Here is a 14,155-nt window from a genome sequence, read left to right as displayed (position 1 = left end):
GTTCTCAAAAATCTTCATCTTAGTGCCAGTGAATGTCAAATTAATTAACTCTTTGTGACATTTATAGCTGTCTAAGGGCTAGGTGGCAGGCTGGTGTGGTGGAAATGGGGGTGGCAGTAAAACTGGGTCCCCATCCCCTCACGGCGGCCTGCCAGCCTGGCCCTAATGAGAACCTGGATATACCAGAGTTTAGGCTCTACCACTGAAATCCAGTTCGGTAGCTAACCACAGATGGACTAATCCCTGACTTTACACTGTGTGCGGGCAAACTGCCCCAGCATAAAATTCAACCCATGGAGTTTTTATTGGAGTAGGTTTACATTCTGTTCACCTTGTTTCTATTTTGCCATCTGTTTATTTGTATTTCTATTATCAGTTCAATCTTTGTAGTTACAACTCTTTCTGCTTTGTATTTGATTTCCAACCAAAATCTTGTACAAATGGGTGCACAAGAAATTAATATTTGATTTACCTTTTCAAAAAAAAACCGTAATAACATTGCCGTCTCCTCCAATAACCTAGTAGTTCAAACTGCTGGAAGAAAACCATGTCACGAAGTGGCACTTAATTACTGATGCTCCGTTTGAGTTCCAGCAAGGTCACTGGACTCCAGATTTCATTACAACCGTGGTCCAATCATAGAATTTACAGCACAGAAGGAGGCCATTCGGCCTAATAGGTCTGCACCGGCCCTTGGAAAGAGCACCCTTCTTAAACCCATGCCTCCACCCTATCCCTGTAACCCAGTAACCCAACCTAACCGTTTGGACATAAAGGGCCAATTTAGCATGGCCAATCCACCTAACCCGCACATCTTTGGACTGTGGGAGGAAACCGGGGCACCCGGAGGAAACCCACGCAGACATTGGGAGAAAGTACAAACTCCACATAGCCAGTCACCTGAGGCTGGAATTGAACATGGATCACTGGAGCTGTGAGGCAGCAGTGCTAGTCACTGTGCCGCCCAATCATGCATAAAAGAGCAGAATTCCAATGGTTAGGTCAGCATCGACTGATGTTAATACCAAAGCAGCATTTGACTGAATGTGACATCGAGGATCTTTAGTAATATCGAAGTTGATAGGAATCAGTTATCTGCTGCTGCAATGTCAATAACCTTCTCCTCAAAAAAGGTCCGAAATGTGAATTCACTGACGATTGCAGAGTGTTCAGTTCCACTCGCAATTACACAAATAATGAAGTAGTTCATGCCCACATGCAGCAAATCCTGGCCAAAATTCAGGCTTGGGCTGACAGTAGCAAGTAACATTCACACCACATAAGTACCAAACAATAATCATCTCCAACAAGCAAGTAACATTCACACCACGTAAGTGCCAGACAATAATCATCTTCAACAAGAGAGAGTATACCACCACCCTTGACTTAACAAGTATGGCCATCGTTGAATTCCCCAACCATTAACATCTTGTGGGTGTTGGCAGAAAGCTTAACTGGACCAACCATGTGTATACTTTAGGTACAAACAAGTTAGAGGCTGGGTATTCTCCAGTGAGTAACTGGCCACCTGCACCATCTACAAGGCACAAGTGGAGTGTGTGATGGAATGCTCTCCACTTGACTGGCAAAACGCATCTCCAGCAACACTCAAAGAGCTCAATACCATCCATAATAACTCAGTCACCAGTGCACATTGGTGCAGCGTGTACCATCTCCCAAGATTCCCAACAGCAGCCCACCAAGATTTAGTTGCCAGGACTTTCCAAATGTACAACATCTACCACCTACAAAGACATGCAGATTCAAAGTAATGTACCATTCTGACTTGGAAATATATTGTCATTATGTTAAAAATTTTGGAATTCCCTACCCAACAGTGGGAGGAGTCTTCACTACACAACTTTTAAGAAGATGGCTCATCACCAACCAATTGAGGTCAAATAGGAATACGTTATAATGCTGGCCTTGTCCACAATAGCCACATCCCATGGATTAATTTGAAAAAATATTTAATGCTACAGTCTAGGGGAGTCTGTGGTGGAATCCTTGGTCCGTGTTGGGGTTAATTGATCTCACTTAGGACAGCTGATAAGGTGCTAAATTGGCTGCAGCTTCATGGGGTAGGGAGGATGAAAAAAATCCAGGCTTGTTCATGAGTCGCCACTTTGCCAAATACTGGGTGGCTGCATTTGTGAAATTGCACCTGCAATCACTTTGGGATGAGGATCTGCATGTCATCACATTTACAGAAAAGATTAAAAATAAGAGAACTGTACAAACAGCGAATGTAAAGTTAGATGAAATGTGGGCACAAATGTAGAATGAATAGTGTGAAACCGGTTCAATATCCGTTATAATATTGAAAAGTTATTAAAAAGAATTTCAGGTGGGGATGTTAGAGTAAAAATCTATGGAAGTTATCGTAGGCTTTGCTAATTCCCCATTTCTGATGTCTACAGACAAGTAATTGTAAAAGAAATAGCTTCATCAGAAGTGAATCAAAATGTTCAGGTGGAAATTGAGGCCAATTCTGACATTTGTTCTCGCACATTGCTTAAGATCATTTAATTCTATGCTGACCAGGAATCACTGATCTGTGTAACACAGTTGTTTGTGGTCTTTATTAGCTGAGGCATCAAGCAATCTTGCCGTTCCAAATTAAATTACAAAATCATTTTTAATTCCTTCATCTGGTCTCCTCTGAGTTTCCGAATTAGTTGAGCAAGATTATGTTAATTTTTCTAAAATTTCAAGATAATTACCAGGAACGGCAACCATGCACAAATTTGTAAAATAATTTTACAAACAAAAGAGATAGCTGAAGTGTTAGTTAGTTCAGCCACCATTTGTCTTGAGCTCAAATTGATTTTTAATGTTTCAGAAACCCTGTTATAATTTAAAATGATTTAAGAGAACTTTAATGTATTAAATGTCAATTAATTTGATTGTCTGATTTTCAGGCTACCAGCCAGACTGATCTTGAAAACTGGGTAACAGCAATACATTCTGCCTGTGCGTCAGTGTTTGCAAAGCAGCATGGGAAAGAGGATACAGTCAAGCTACTTAAAAATGAAACCAAAAATTTCATGCAGAAGATTGATATGGATGGGAAAATGAAGAAAATGGCAGAATTACAGCTGTCAATTGTAAATGATCCCAAAAACAGGAAAGCTATTGAAAATCAGGTATTCTTAAACCTTATTGATGACCAATAGGAACCTGAATGACTTGAAATTGTATGGTTTTTTTTTCTTTGGGAGTTTCATGCTGGTAAAATACAGATTTTCATACCTAGTTAGAAGTTAGGTCTGTATTTCCACAGTTCTGAATGCGTGCTTGTGCCATTGTGCTGTAGCTCTGCACTTGTGCACTTGAACACGTGTAAAGATATGTTGACCAGCTTCCAATCATATCAAATGTAAAAATCTCTAGACTGAATACTTAATAATTTATGCAGATTCCAAATTGATTGGTGTTAATCCACTGCCAAGCAACATGGGGCGGGATTCTCTAATCATGCGGCAGAGTGTCCATGCCATCGTAAACGCGTTGCGTTCTACGATGGCATGAACGGGCCGACCCCACGATAATTCTGGCCCCTACAGGATGCCAGCACAGCACTGGAGTGGTTAACGCTGCTCCAGCTGCTGATCCCGGTGCGAACAGGGTGACATGGGATCCGCGCATGCACAGTGGCACCGGCGCCAACGCGCAGTGGCTCCCTTCAACGCGCCGGCCCCGACGCGCATGGCGCAGGACTACAGGGGCCGGCGCGGAGGAAAGGAGGCCGCTAGCCAGAGAGGCTGGCCAGCCGATTGGTGGGCCTAGATTGCGGGCCAGGCCACATCACAGGTCGTTCCCCCCTCCGGGGTCGGACCCCCCCCTTCTCCCCCACAGGCCGCCCCCAACCCTTCCATGCCGAGGTCCTGCCGGCTGAGAGCAGGTGTGGATGGCACCGGCGGGACTCGTTGTTTTCACGACGGCCCTCGGCCTATCTCGGGCCGGGAATTGGCGGGACGACGGCGTAGAGCGACCCCCAACCGGCGGCGCGGCGGCATGGTGCGACTCGTGCCGGTCGCGGAGATGCTCCGGCCCGGCCCCAGGCTGAGAGAATCCCGCCCGTAGTGATTTGGAAATTTAATGAAAATCTAATGTTGAAGAGTTAAGAAGGCTAACTTAGATTGCGTTTCTCCTTCCTTTGTTTCGCTCTATCCATCTAGTCTTCATTCACCGAAGAACAGCTGATAATGTGAAGAGCATTTTTGATTCACAGACAAAAATCGGGCAGAATCTTGTGCTCTGAATGGTGGCAAGCTTGGGGGCAGGAACAGGATGTAATTAGGTAGAATGATGATTACTGGAACCCCACTGCTAGAATCAAGTTCTGGGGGGGGGCGGCAGTGGGGAAAGGGCTGTGGTCAACCTCCCCACCTGGCTGCCTTTTGAGGCCCTTTAGTGGCCAATTAATGACCACTTATGGGCCTATTCTGCCACCTCTGCCATTAGCCCAATGGCAGGTGGATCCGTCAACATGCAGTGTACACAACGGGGACGAAGTTCTCCGACCCCCAGTAGGGTCGGAGAATCGCCCGGGGCCGCCGAAAATCCCGCCCCCGCCATGTCCAGAATTCTCCCACCCGCAAAAAGTCGGCGTGCCGCCAATCCCGCCGCCCACCTCGGAGAATGGTGGGGGCTGGCGGGAGGCTACGGGTTTCTGTGCTGCCATTATTCTCCGGCCCGGATGGGCCAAAGTTCCGCCACTGAGAGGCCTCTCCCGCCGCCGTGGTTTGAACCACCTCTGTGACGGCGGGATCGGCGGCGCGAACGGGGTCCTGGGTGGGGGGGGGGGGGGGGCGCGGGACTATCGGACCCCAGGTGGTGCCCCCACGGCGGTCAGGCCCGCGATCGGGGCCCACTGATTGGCGGGCGGGCCAGTGCCGTGGGGCACTCTTTTTCTTCCACCGCCGCCACGGCCTCCACCATGGCGGAGGCGGAAGAGAATCCCCCAGCGTGCATGCGCCGGTGGTGACGTCAGCGGCAGCTAACGCACCGGCGCATGCGCGAACCGGCGAAGGCCTTTCGGCCAGGCCGGGCGGCGGGCGTCAAAGGCCGTTGTTGCCGGTTTTGGCGCCAGTCAGTGTGGTGCCAACCGCTCTGGTGCAGGCCTAGCCCCTCGATGTAGGAGGGGAGTGGTTGGCACCACTCCGCTACGCCGGGACTCCCCGCCCCACCGGGTAGGGGAGAATTTCACCCCAGATACTTACTGTGACCTTGGTTGGTTCGCAAATTTGAGACCCTGGTAGGTGTTTTTTCCTGCAGCAGCCACCACCTCTCATTGTTGGTTTCTGACTGGCCAATGCAAACATCTTCCCCCTTGATTTTAGGGAAAGGCCCACTGGTGAACTCAGCACTGCCTGATTGGCTTGTGGTTTAGCAGGCCTCCCCAAAAGGAGGCAGTATAAGTCTCTTGTTGGTTCTCCAGCCAGCAGGTGATATCCCTGACACCTCAAGGTTCCACATGTCATCCCTGGGTGTCTTTATTGTGAATAGGGAAAGCAGCTAGCTGCTAGGAAAGTGCTTAGGACATTTAACTTTTGATCATTATTTTAATGAGGAATGAATTGCTTGTTTTGTTTTAATAATTCCTGATATGAAGGATGTGAAAATCTGAAGTAGAGTATTTGATTGGTAGAACATTTGTGTGTTGAAACAAAACCAAGGGCTGGATTCTCCGGTTCCCCCTGCCGCATGTTCCTCGATGGTGTACTGTCCTTTGACGGCAGGATTCTCTACTCCCATCGCTTGTCAATAGGATTTTGTCAGTACTCTTTCCAAGAGCCGGTGCAGATTCGATGGGCCGAATGGTCTCCTGCACCGTAAATTCTATGATTTCCTATTGAAGTCAACCCACTTCGCTGGGAAACCTGCAAGCGGCGGGGCACTGCCACCGGGAACAGAGAATCCTAATGGCTGGAGAATTGTGGCCCATATGTGTAGCATTCCCTTCATCCCCAAGCCTGAATTTAACTTAATGCATGTTTGGTTGTTGATGAGTACCCTGACTCCGTACATTGCCTCAGGCAGAAAGATGCATTCACTATGATAGCTTGAACAGGGAAAATTGCTCTCTCCTCGGGCTCCTATATTCAGACAAATATCGGGGCTCAATTTTTGTTCAATGCTTGAGAAAGTGATTGATAGACCTGATGGCTACCATTTCTGAAAGAAAATTTTTATCTTACCATAAAAATACTACAGTTTCGATGGGGAACTTGATGTAGCTACACTTTGCTGAGTACCACAATCTGCAGGATTTTCCATTATTTCAACTATTCAATTGAAACCATTAGGCTAAATATTTGATGTGTTTCTACTTTGCTGTCAGAAAGGTAATGATAGAAATTTGATCAAATAATTTCTTTGATGTGATTGCTTACCTAGTTGGCCAGCTGTATGCAATTTCTACACGATGATTGGATGGCCATCAATGGATGATGGGTGACTGAGAGGTCATATATGTTTTGGTGCCTTATGGTGTGGTGGAGTTCATTTCGAAGCCTCTTACCAATTGACTTAACCATGTGCCTCGGTTGAATGAACTTGAGCTCCCACGTCCTTTGGGATTTTGAATGCCTTCATTTGGGTCATATACTTGGATTCTTCCAAACCTTTCTGTGTGTTAGGTAGATTAAATATGGTTATACCCACTACATAATGGTCAAAAAACTATGATGGATTGTTTCCAGGTTTTTAACCATACAGCATTGAATATTACAAGCTAATCCTAAAATAGTTGAACTGGAGAAGAAGAAAGCAGAACTCTGGCCATGCACTTGTATACAGTGTAAATGCCGGGTTGCCGTTCAATCCGGCGGCAGAATAGCTAAGTGAGTTTTGATGGAAATGTTTCTAAGTGTAGTAGCGAGCAGGCACTGCCGTGAGCTTCCCGACGATCAACACAGTGATCGATCAAATGTTAACTGGTCCACTTAATGAGGCCCCACAGGCTCCATGCCACAAATGATAGTCCCGCAGGTTGATTCACAGGTACCGAGCCTACCAGCTCCCTGTCAACAAGGGGGAGCAGCACTTAAACTGATCCTGCACAGCAGACCCTATATTGCTTGCAGCCATGCCATCGAGGAGACCAGCCCCATGATTCGGGGATAACGACCATGGCCAAATTGGTGGATGCAGTCGAGTGCAGACGGGTTGTTCTGATCCCCCGAGGGACACCTGGCACCACCCCCGCTCAGCACCATATCGTGCTCCGGCCCACCAGTGTGCAGCAGTGCTGCCCATGCTTGCCCCCCATGATGAATGAACAATGCGTGCGGCTCACGATGTCCTCTTTGTGTCTCTGCTGGAGAAGTTAGCCCGCAACAGATGGGAGAGGGCCCAGACGGGCGGCGAGGTGTCGGACATCCGAGTTCTCATCCCCCACGAGGAACAGGCCCTAGAGGGTGGGGGGGGGGGGGGGGGGGGGGGGGGGGGGCTTGGCCGAGGACAGATGGGTCACCAATGTAGGGATTGGCATATGGCGCAGACGTGAGGATCCACCAGCCGCCACCCAAATGACCAGTCACAAGTGAGTTGTAAAAGCCAGACAGAGTGATCCTTTCCTTCCACTGACCACCCCATTGTCCTGCAGGATCTCCATCCAAAGGTGCCAGTCCTCTGATCCCTAGACCACCAGAGTGTGCCCGCCAGTGGCATCGAAGGCCACGGGACCTGGTAAGCAACAGGCTGCCTCCATCTCTGATACGCATCCTGGGAACACACCTTGACTCAGCGATAGAGCACGGAAGGCTAAGCAGGTCGAGGGTCACTGAGAGGGCATTTGGGAGAGAAGGGTGGGGGGTGGGTGGGGATAGAGAGGTAGGGTCAGGGGTGTGGAAGGTAGGGGATGGCATCATTGGGGGCTAGGGGCAGTTGGGGACACGTATGTACAGCATTAAAAAATGTTGAACCAAGAAATATGACGCCTCTGGCACTTTTTTCCGCAAGTGGACCGACCACCAATAGCCTGTACCCTGGGCATGGTGGTCCTGAATATCTTGCCCCCCCCACTCCCAGACCCGTCACCCTAGGGTGATGTTACACAGACTCTGGGAGGGTGGAACATGATGGTGGGAGTGGGCAGGTGCGGGAAGGTGGGGAAGCATTGCGATGACAGATGATGCCACATCCTATGAGAAGCAGGCGAGGATGAGGGCCTCCCTGGCCCTCTGGGCTAGCCTGACCCTTGCTGCTGCCACCTGTCTTCCATCCTCTGGCTGGTCCTGCGGGTTCTCCTGACTTGTCTTGTAGCCCCTCCTGGCCTGGTGCCCCCTCGTTGTCCTCCTCAGAGGTGGCCGCATGTCCCTCCCATCCACCTCCAGCACATCGTCCTGCTGCTGTGCCAGGTTATGGAGGACACAGCAGACCACCAAAAAGCAGGGGACCCTTTCGGGGGGGTGTACTACACTGCACCACCAGAGCGGTCCACGCATCGGAACCACATTTTGAGGACACCGATGCACCCCTCAATGACAACCCGGGTGACCACATGAGCCTTGTTGTATCGGATCACCACATTGGTCACCGGCCTCCATACTGGCGTCATTATCCAGGTTCTCAGCGGGTACCCTTTATCCCCAAGAGCCAACCGGAATCCCCGAGAGTTAGAACCCTGTCCCGTTGATGTAGGGCACTCCCTGATGCCCTGGTGTGCACAAGGTGGCATGCATGCCATCTATTAGTCCCTGGACCTGGAGATTCTCCTCGATGGTAAAGAATGGTGGCACAGTGGTTAGCATTGCTGCCTCACGGTGCCAGGGATCCGGGTTCAATTCCAAACTTGGGTTTCTGTCTGTGTGGAGTTTGCACGTTCTCCCCATGCCTGCGTGGGTTTCCTCCGGGTGCTCCGGTTTCCTCCCACAGTCCAAAGATGTGCATATTAGATGGATTGGCCATCTAAATTGCCCCTTAGTGTCCAAAGGGTTAGGTTGTGTTACGGGGATAGGGCAGGGCATGGGCCTAGGTAGGGTTCTCTTTCGGAGGATTGCTTTACTCTAGTGATTCTATGAGAATCCAGGTGCTTGGGCATCTTGTTGGACCTGGTCCATGTCAAAGTTTATATGGTTTGCTGTATGGGCAAACAGGGCATCCGTGACCTCACGGATGCACTTGTGGGCTATAACTTGTGAGATGCCGTACAAGTTCCTGCTCAAACCCTGGAATTACCTTGAGGCACAGATGTTTTGGGTTGCGGTGACCTTGACGATCACTGGGAGCACATATCTTCATCCTCCACATGGTGCCAAGTCTGCGAGGACATGGCACAGGTCCTTGTTGAGGTGAAGCTTCCTGTGGCACATGCTGTCTGTCACCTGTTTGAAAGACCAGCAATGCCTGTACACCGTAGGCTGTTGCCAGCCTCTCCCTCTGGGTCCCTCCTGGCCTGATGGTCAGCCAGGTCCTCCAGGTGTGGGGTGGGACCCTGCACATGATCTGCCACCTTGAGCCTTTGTGGCCCTGCTGCTGCCACCTTTTCAGGTGCCTGGCCCACTGACCTGCCAGCAGCACTGCAAACTCAGCCACCACGGGGGTCCAAGGTATAATCCGCCCGTGTAATATCTGTAAGGAATTGGAGAGGGTGTGAGACTGGCGACCACACCGCGGCTGTCCATTCCCTTATGGTTCTCTGTCTCCCACCCCCTGCCAGGTGGCACCACAGAGTATGCCCTGCCCACGCACCACCTTCTGCTGCGAGGGCCCCTGGTCACTGGACCCCAGACCCTGTACTCCAGACAACCGCACATACCGTTACCTGGGCCTGGCACTGGTCCCCTCCTCGGTCCACACACCCACACTCTGGTTGCCGAAATGTTTCCGGTGTTGGAGCCCAGCCCCTGGGTGTTCAGATGTTAGCTGCTGCATCCGTTGTGTTGCTTCCTGCAGTGTTCAATACAGTGTCCAGGCCTCACTGACTGATTGAGATGCTTCGCAATAACTCCCAGATGCTACATAGCACATCTACCCACGGGTACCCACTTGGGAGATGTGAAGTGCTCACTTAACTACGATTGCCAATTCCCAATGAGCAATATAGCCTTCAGTCGTGCGGCCAGAAACCTCCACTGACAGTGGGTATTATGGGTGCTTGGTGGGACAACCAGACAGGGGCTGTGTTTGCCCCCTTCCTGGTTACACGCGATCCTAGGGGTGGCATGGTGGATCCCTGGGTACTTGGGCACCCACCACCCCCAGGAGCAAAGATGGCTACTCACATCCTCGGATCCCCATAGCAGCCAGTTTCACGTTTTTAAAAAGGTGTACCAATCGGCGGCCACTTGATCACTTGCCGGGGAGGCAGTTAGATCACGGGAGGTAATTGGATAGGGGGCCGTTCCCGTTAATTGTATGGAGTTTGAGCTTTTAGTGGTGAGTATTGGTTTCTCGCCTTGCCATGGCGGCATCCTGATTCCACCAATGATTCCGCCAGGCCGGTTAGATCAGAAACGAGTCGCTGCCCAGCGCAGTTCCCGATTTTGGTCTCCCACGATTTAACGGCTGCGTCACGCTCTCACTCAAGTGCGACGGGGCCGTAAATTTGCGCCCAATGTCACAATGCTGATGATATTTGGGACATCCGTATTATTTAAATTTTAAAAATGTGGCTTTCGTGTTTAAACTAAATGCTAAGACATTTTTATATATCTGGAACTGAAAGTAATAAATGCCCAAAAATAAATCACTCTTTCTACAACAGAGTGAATAGATGTATTATTTCCACTCATTGAACAGGCATTTTTTTCCATAGAGCTTGTTTGCCCTGGATATAGACATAATATCCTGCAGTACACTGAATGATGCCTTTATGCATCTTGGTAGAACGTTCTGTTGCATGATGACATTCATGTTTCCCTGCAGGGGTGGAAACCTTTCTCTCTCCTCGTCCGCTCTCGAGCTTTGTAAGCTTGTCCATTAGTCATTAACCATCAATCATACACAGGGAAATTGAAGCAACGCTGGCTAATAGAGACTATAGGCTGGCACTCCCCTGAGAACAGCTGCTACTACTTTAACATCTGAAATTGGTACCAGATAGCCTTCAGACTTAACAGTATTTCACCAAACCTCAAAAAAAACTTTTAAACTTTTCTTGCTCTGAATATCTCTGGAACACCCTAAGCTACTGTAAAGTTGTGGGATGGGTGGAAATGTATCTCTCACTGTTGGGATCTTCACAACCTTCTGCAGGGTGTATAGATTACTTTGAAATATGACTCCAAAATTTTGACTAAAGTAAAAATGATGAGACTTTGTGACTCAAAGTATTAACGGTGAGCTATGATGTGGCGATGCCGGCGTTGGACTGGGGTGAGCACGGTAAGAAGTCTTACAACACCAGGTTAAAGCCCAACAGGTTTGTTTCAAACACTAACTTTCGGAGCACTGCTCCTTCCTCAGGTGAATTCACCTGAGGAAGGAGCAGTGCTCCGAAAGCTAGTGATTTGAAACAAACCTGTTGGACTTTAACCTGGTGTTGTAAGACTTCTTACTACTGTATTAACGGTGAGGCTGTCAACCTGCACCCCCCCCCCCTCACACACAAATGCCTCTGCTGTCAAAGACGACAAGAGTTTCACAATTTTGTGCTGACGAAGGTCACCTGTGAGCAGTTACATATCCCCAATGTTCAAGTATTGGAGCAGATTTAATTTGAACTCCATACTCCGCCTGCCCTTCCTTTACAAAGTCCAAATGTGAATCTGTGTGAGTGTGAACATTCCTGATCGGGCTTTTATAATTCTCTGCATTGTATCTTGGCTTCTGGAAAAATAACTGGGCACTCCACTTTTATAAATTCTCAAAACCATCTGATGTTGCGGCTGAATTGAATTTTTACTGGATAGGCTAACTTTAGAAAATTTGAATACAGTTTAATACAAAATAAAAGCCAAGCTAAGTGTAGACCGAGTGGTCACTTGAGAGCATGATAATGTGGCTACAAAAGAGGTTGTGTGGTGGAAGGGCGGGAGTTATCCCCAGGAGCGCAGGCATATCTCTGTTGAGCTCGGGAATAAACTACCTTTGTTGGAAGTCCTTGATTTCGGTGACTTAAGGAACCCACAGCATACTACATCAAGTTTTAGTTTTAAAGTTTACAAATTAATTACCCACCTGCCTCATATTTTTGCCACCTTTTCAAATGGTTTTTGACAGATTACAAACAGCATGAAACAGGGCAAAGCCCACACACAACAGCTGTATTTTTGTGAAAACATGGTTAACTCTAGAGCCTGGATGGAGAAATATTTTAATTCTTGTTTTAATGTTTCTACTGCAATGTTTAGTTTTATACACAGTACAATAGACAAAGGTATGTGGATAGGGTACAATTAGCACCGGCCCCCACCCCCACTTTTTGTTATTTTAAGATACTTTATTGGATCACATATTTTATTGTAGATGGTTGTCATGTATTTACATGTGTGCAGTTCTCACCACCCCCCCCCCCCCCCCCCCCCCCCCCCCCCCCCCCCCCCCCCGGTCGATTGCCCCCCCCCACCCCCTCTCTCTCTCTTCCCGAATCTCCCGTTCCTCTCTCCCTGGCCTCTCTCTCTCTCTCTCCCCTCCCCCCCCCCCCAATCTCTTCCTTACTGTCTTGTTGGCTTTCATGTCTCCCCCCCCCCCCCCCCCCCCCCCTCTCTCTCTCTCTCTCTCTCTCTCGCTCTATTGGCTGTTGGCTTCAAACAGGCTCTGGAACAAGTTGGTGAATGGACTCCACGTTTGATGGAAGCCCTCCTCTGACCATCGGATGGCGAATTTGATTTTCTCTAGGTGGAGAAATTCCGACCGGTCTGCAGCTTTGGGTGGTGGTGCTGATTGCCAGCCGAGCATAATTCTTCGGCGGGCAGTTAGGGAAGCAAAGGCAGGGGCGTCAGACCCCTTCCCCATAAATAGCTCTGGCTGGTCTGATATCTCAAAGACTGCCATTCTTGGGCAGGGATCCACCCTCATTCCCATACCTTGGACATTGTTTCGAAGAAGGCTGTCCAGATCCCGACAAATCTGGGGCATGCCCAGAATGTATGGGTGTGGTTGGCCGGTTCTCCCTGGAACCATTCACACTTGTCCTCTGGGAAGAACCTGCTCATTCGGGTTCTTGTCAGGTGCGTTCTATCCACCACCTTCTGTTGCATGAGGCTTAGCTTTGTGCAAGTGGAGGTGGAGTTGGCCCTGTTCAGTGCTTTGCTCCAGAGTTCCCACCCTACTTCCATCCCTAATTCTTGCTCCCACTTTTCCCATGTTTCCCATGAGTCCAGTGGGGAGCGTGTAGTTTCTAATAGTTGTCTGTACAGGACCCCGCAGTTCCTCCCTCCCAGGTTACCTGCGTCCAGTAGTTCCTCTAACATTGTGCGTCTTGGGGTCTGTGTGCGTCTTGGGGTCTGTGGGTATGTTGCTGTCTCCTTCCGAAGGAAGTTCTTAATCTGTAGGTGTCGGAGTTTGTTCCCATAGTGTAGCTGTAGTCTCTCTGTCAGTTCCTCTAAGGTCATTAGCCTGTCCTCTGTGTAGAAGTCCCTAACCACGGTCAGTGTCCCCCGGTCCCGTCTCTATCTCCTAAAGGTGGTATCTTCCATTGCTGTCGCAAACGTATGGTTTCCACAGATGGGGCCATAGTGGATGTTTTGGTTCGACCGAAGTGCTGTCTCATTTGGATCTAGTGTGGCTGCCACTACTGGGATTGTTGAGTGTTTGGCTGGCGGGGTGGGAGTGCTATCGTGTCGAGGGCCCAGAGAGTTATCCCTGCACAGGACCCCTCCTCCTTCCTTACCCATTCCAATTCTGGTTATTTCACCCATCCCCTCACTCTTTCTGCAGTTGCTGTCTTGTGGTAGTACTGTAGGTTTGGGAGGGCCAAGCTTCCCATGTTTCTTCTTTATTGAGCGGGAGTGTGTCCCATCTCTGTATCCTTTTTAACTTCCTCTGCCAGACTGGCCAGGTTCCACTTATGGATCCATATCCCGTCAGGGCCAATCTGGATCCCCAGGTAGCGGAATTTGCTTTGGGATAGTTTGAATGATAGTCCCGCCAGCTCTGCCCTTCCCCCTTTCGGGTTGACAGGGAAGACTTCACACTTGCTCCAATTGAACTTGTAGCCCAAGTAGGCCCCACCTCTGGTGTTCTCTCCCTGGGTGGGGTCATT

The 14,155-nt window shown here is 49.3% G+C and overlaps 1 protein-coding gene across 2 annotated transcripts in view; it reads left to right on the top strand.

The window, feature by feature from the left end:
* Positions 1-14,155, top strand: part of tiam2a (TIAM Rac1 associated GEF 2a) — a 461,217-nt gene that overhangs the window by 191,903 nt on the left and 255,159 nt on the right. For both annotated transcript variants that reach the window (XM_038808441.1, XM_038808437.1), the window contains one exon: positions 2,922-3,146. In XM_038808441.1, coding sequence (XP_038664369.1) covers positions 2,922-3,146 — 225 coding nt within the window. The remainder of the gene's footprint in view (positions 1-2,921; positions 3,147-14,155) is intronic.

Source organism: Scyliorhinus canicula, chromosome 1 (genome assembly GCF_902713615.1).
Source record: "Scyliorhinus canicula chromosome 1, sScyCan1.1, whole genome shotgun sequence".
Taxonomy (NCBI): Eukaryota; Metazoa; Chordata; class Chondrichthyes; order Carcharhiniformes; family Scyliorhinidae; genus Scyliorhinus; species Scyliorhinus canicula.
Note: the sequence above shows the minus strand (reverse complement) of the source record. Positions and strands in the feature narration are given on the sequence as shown.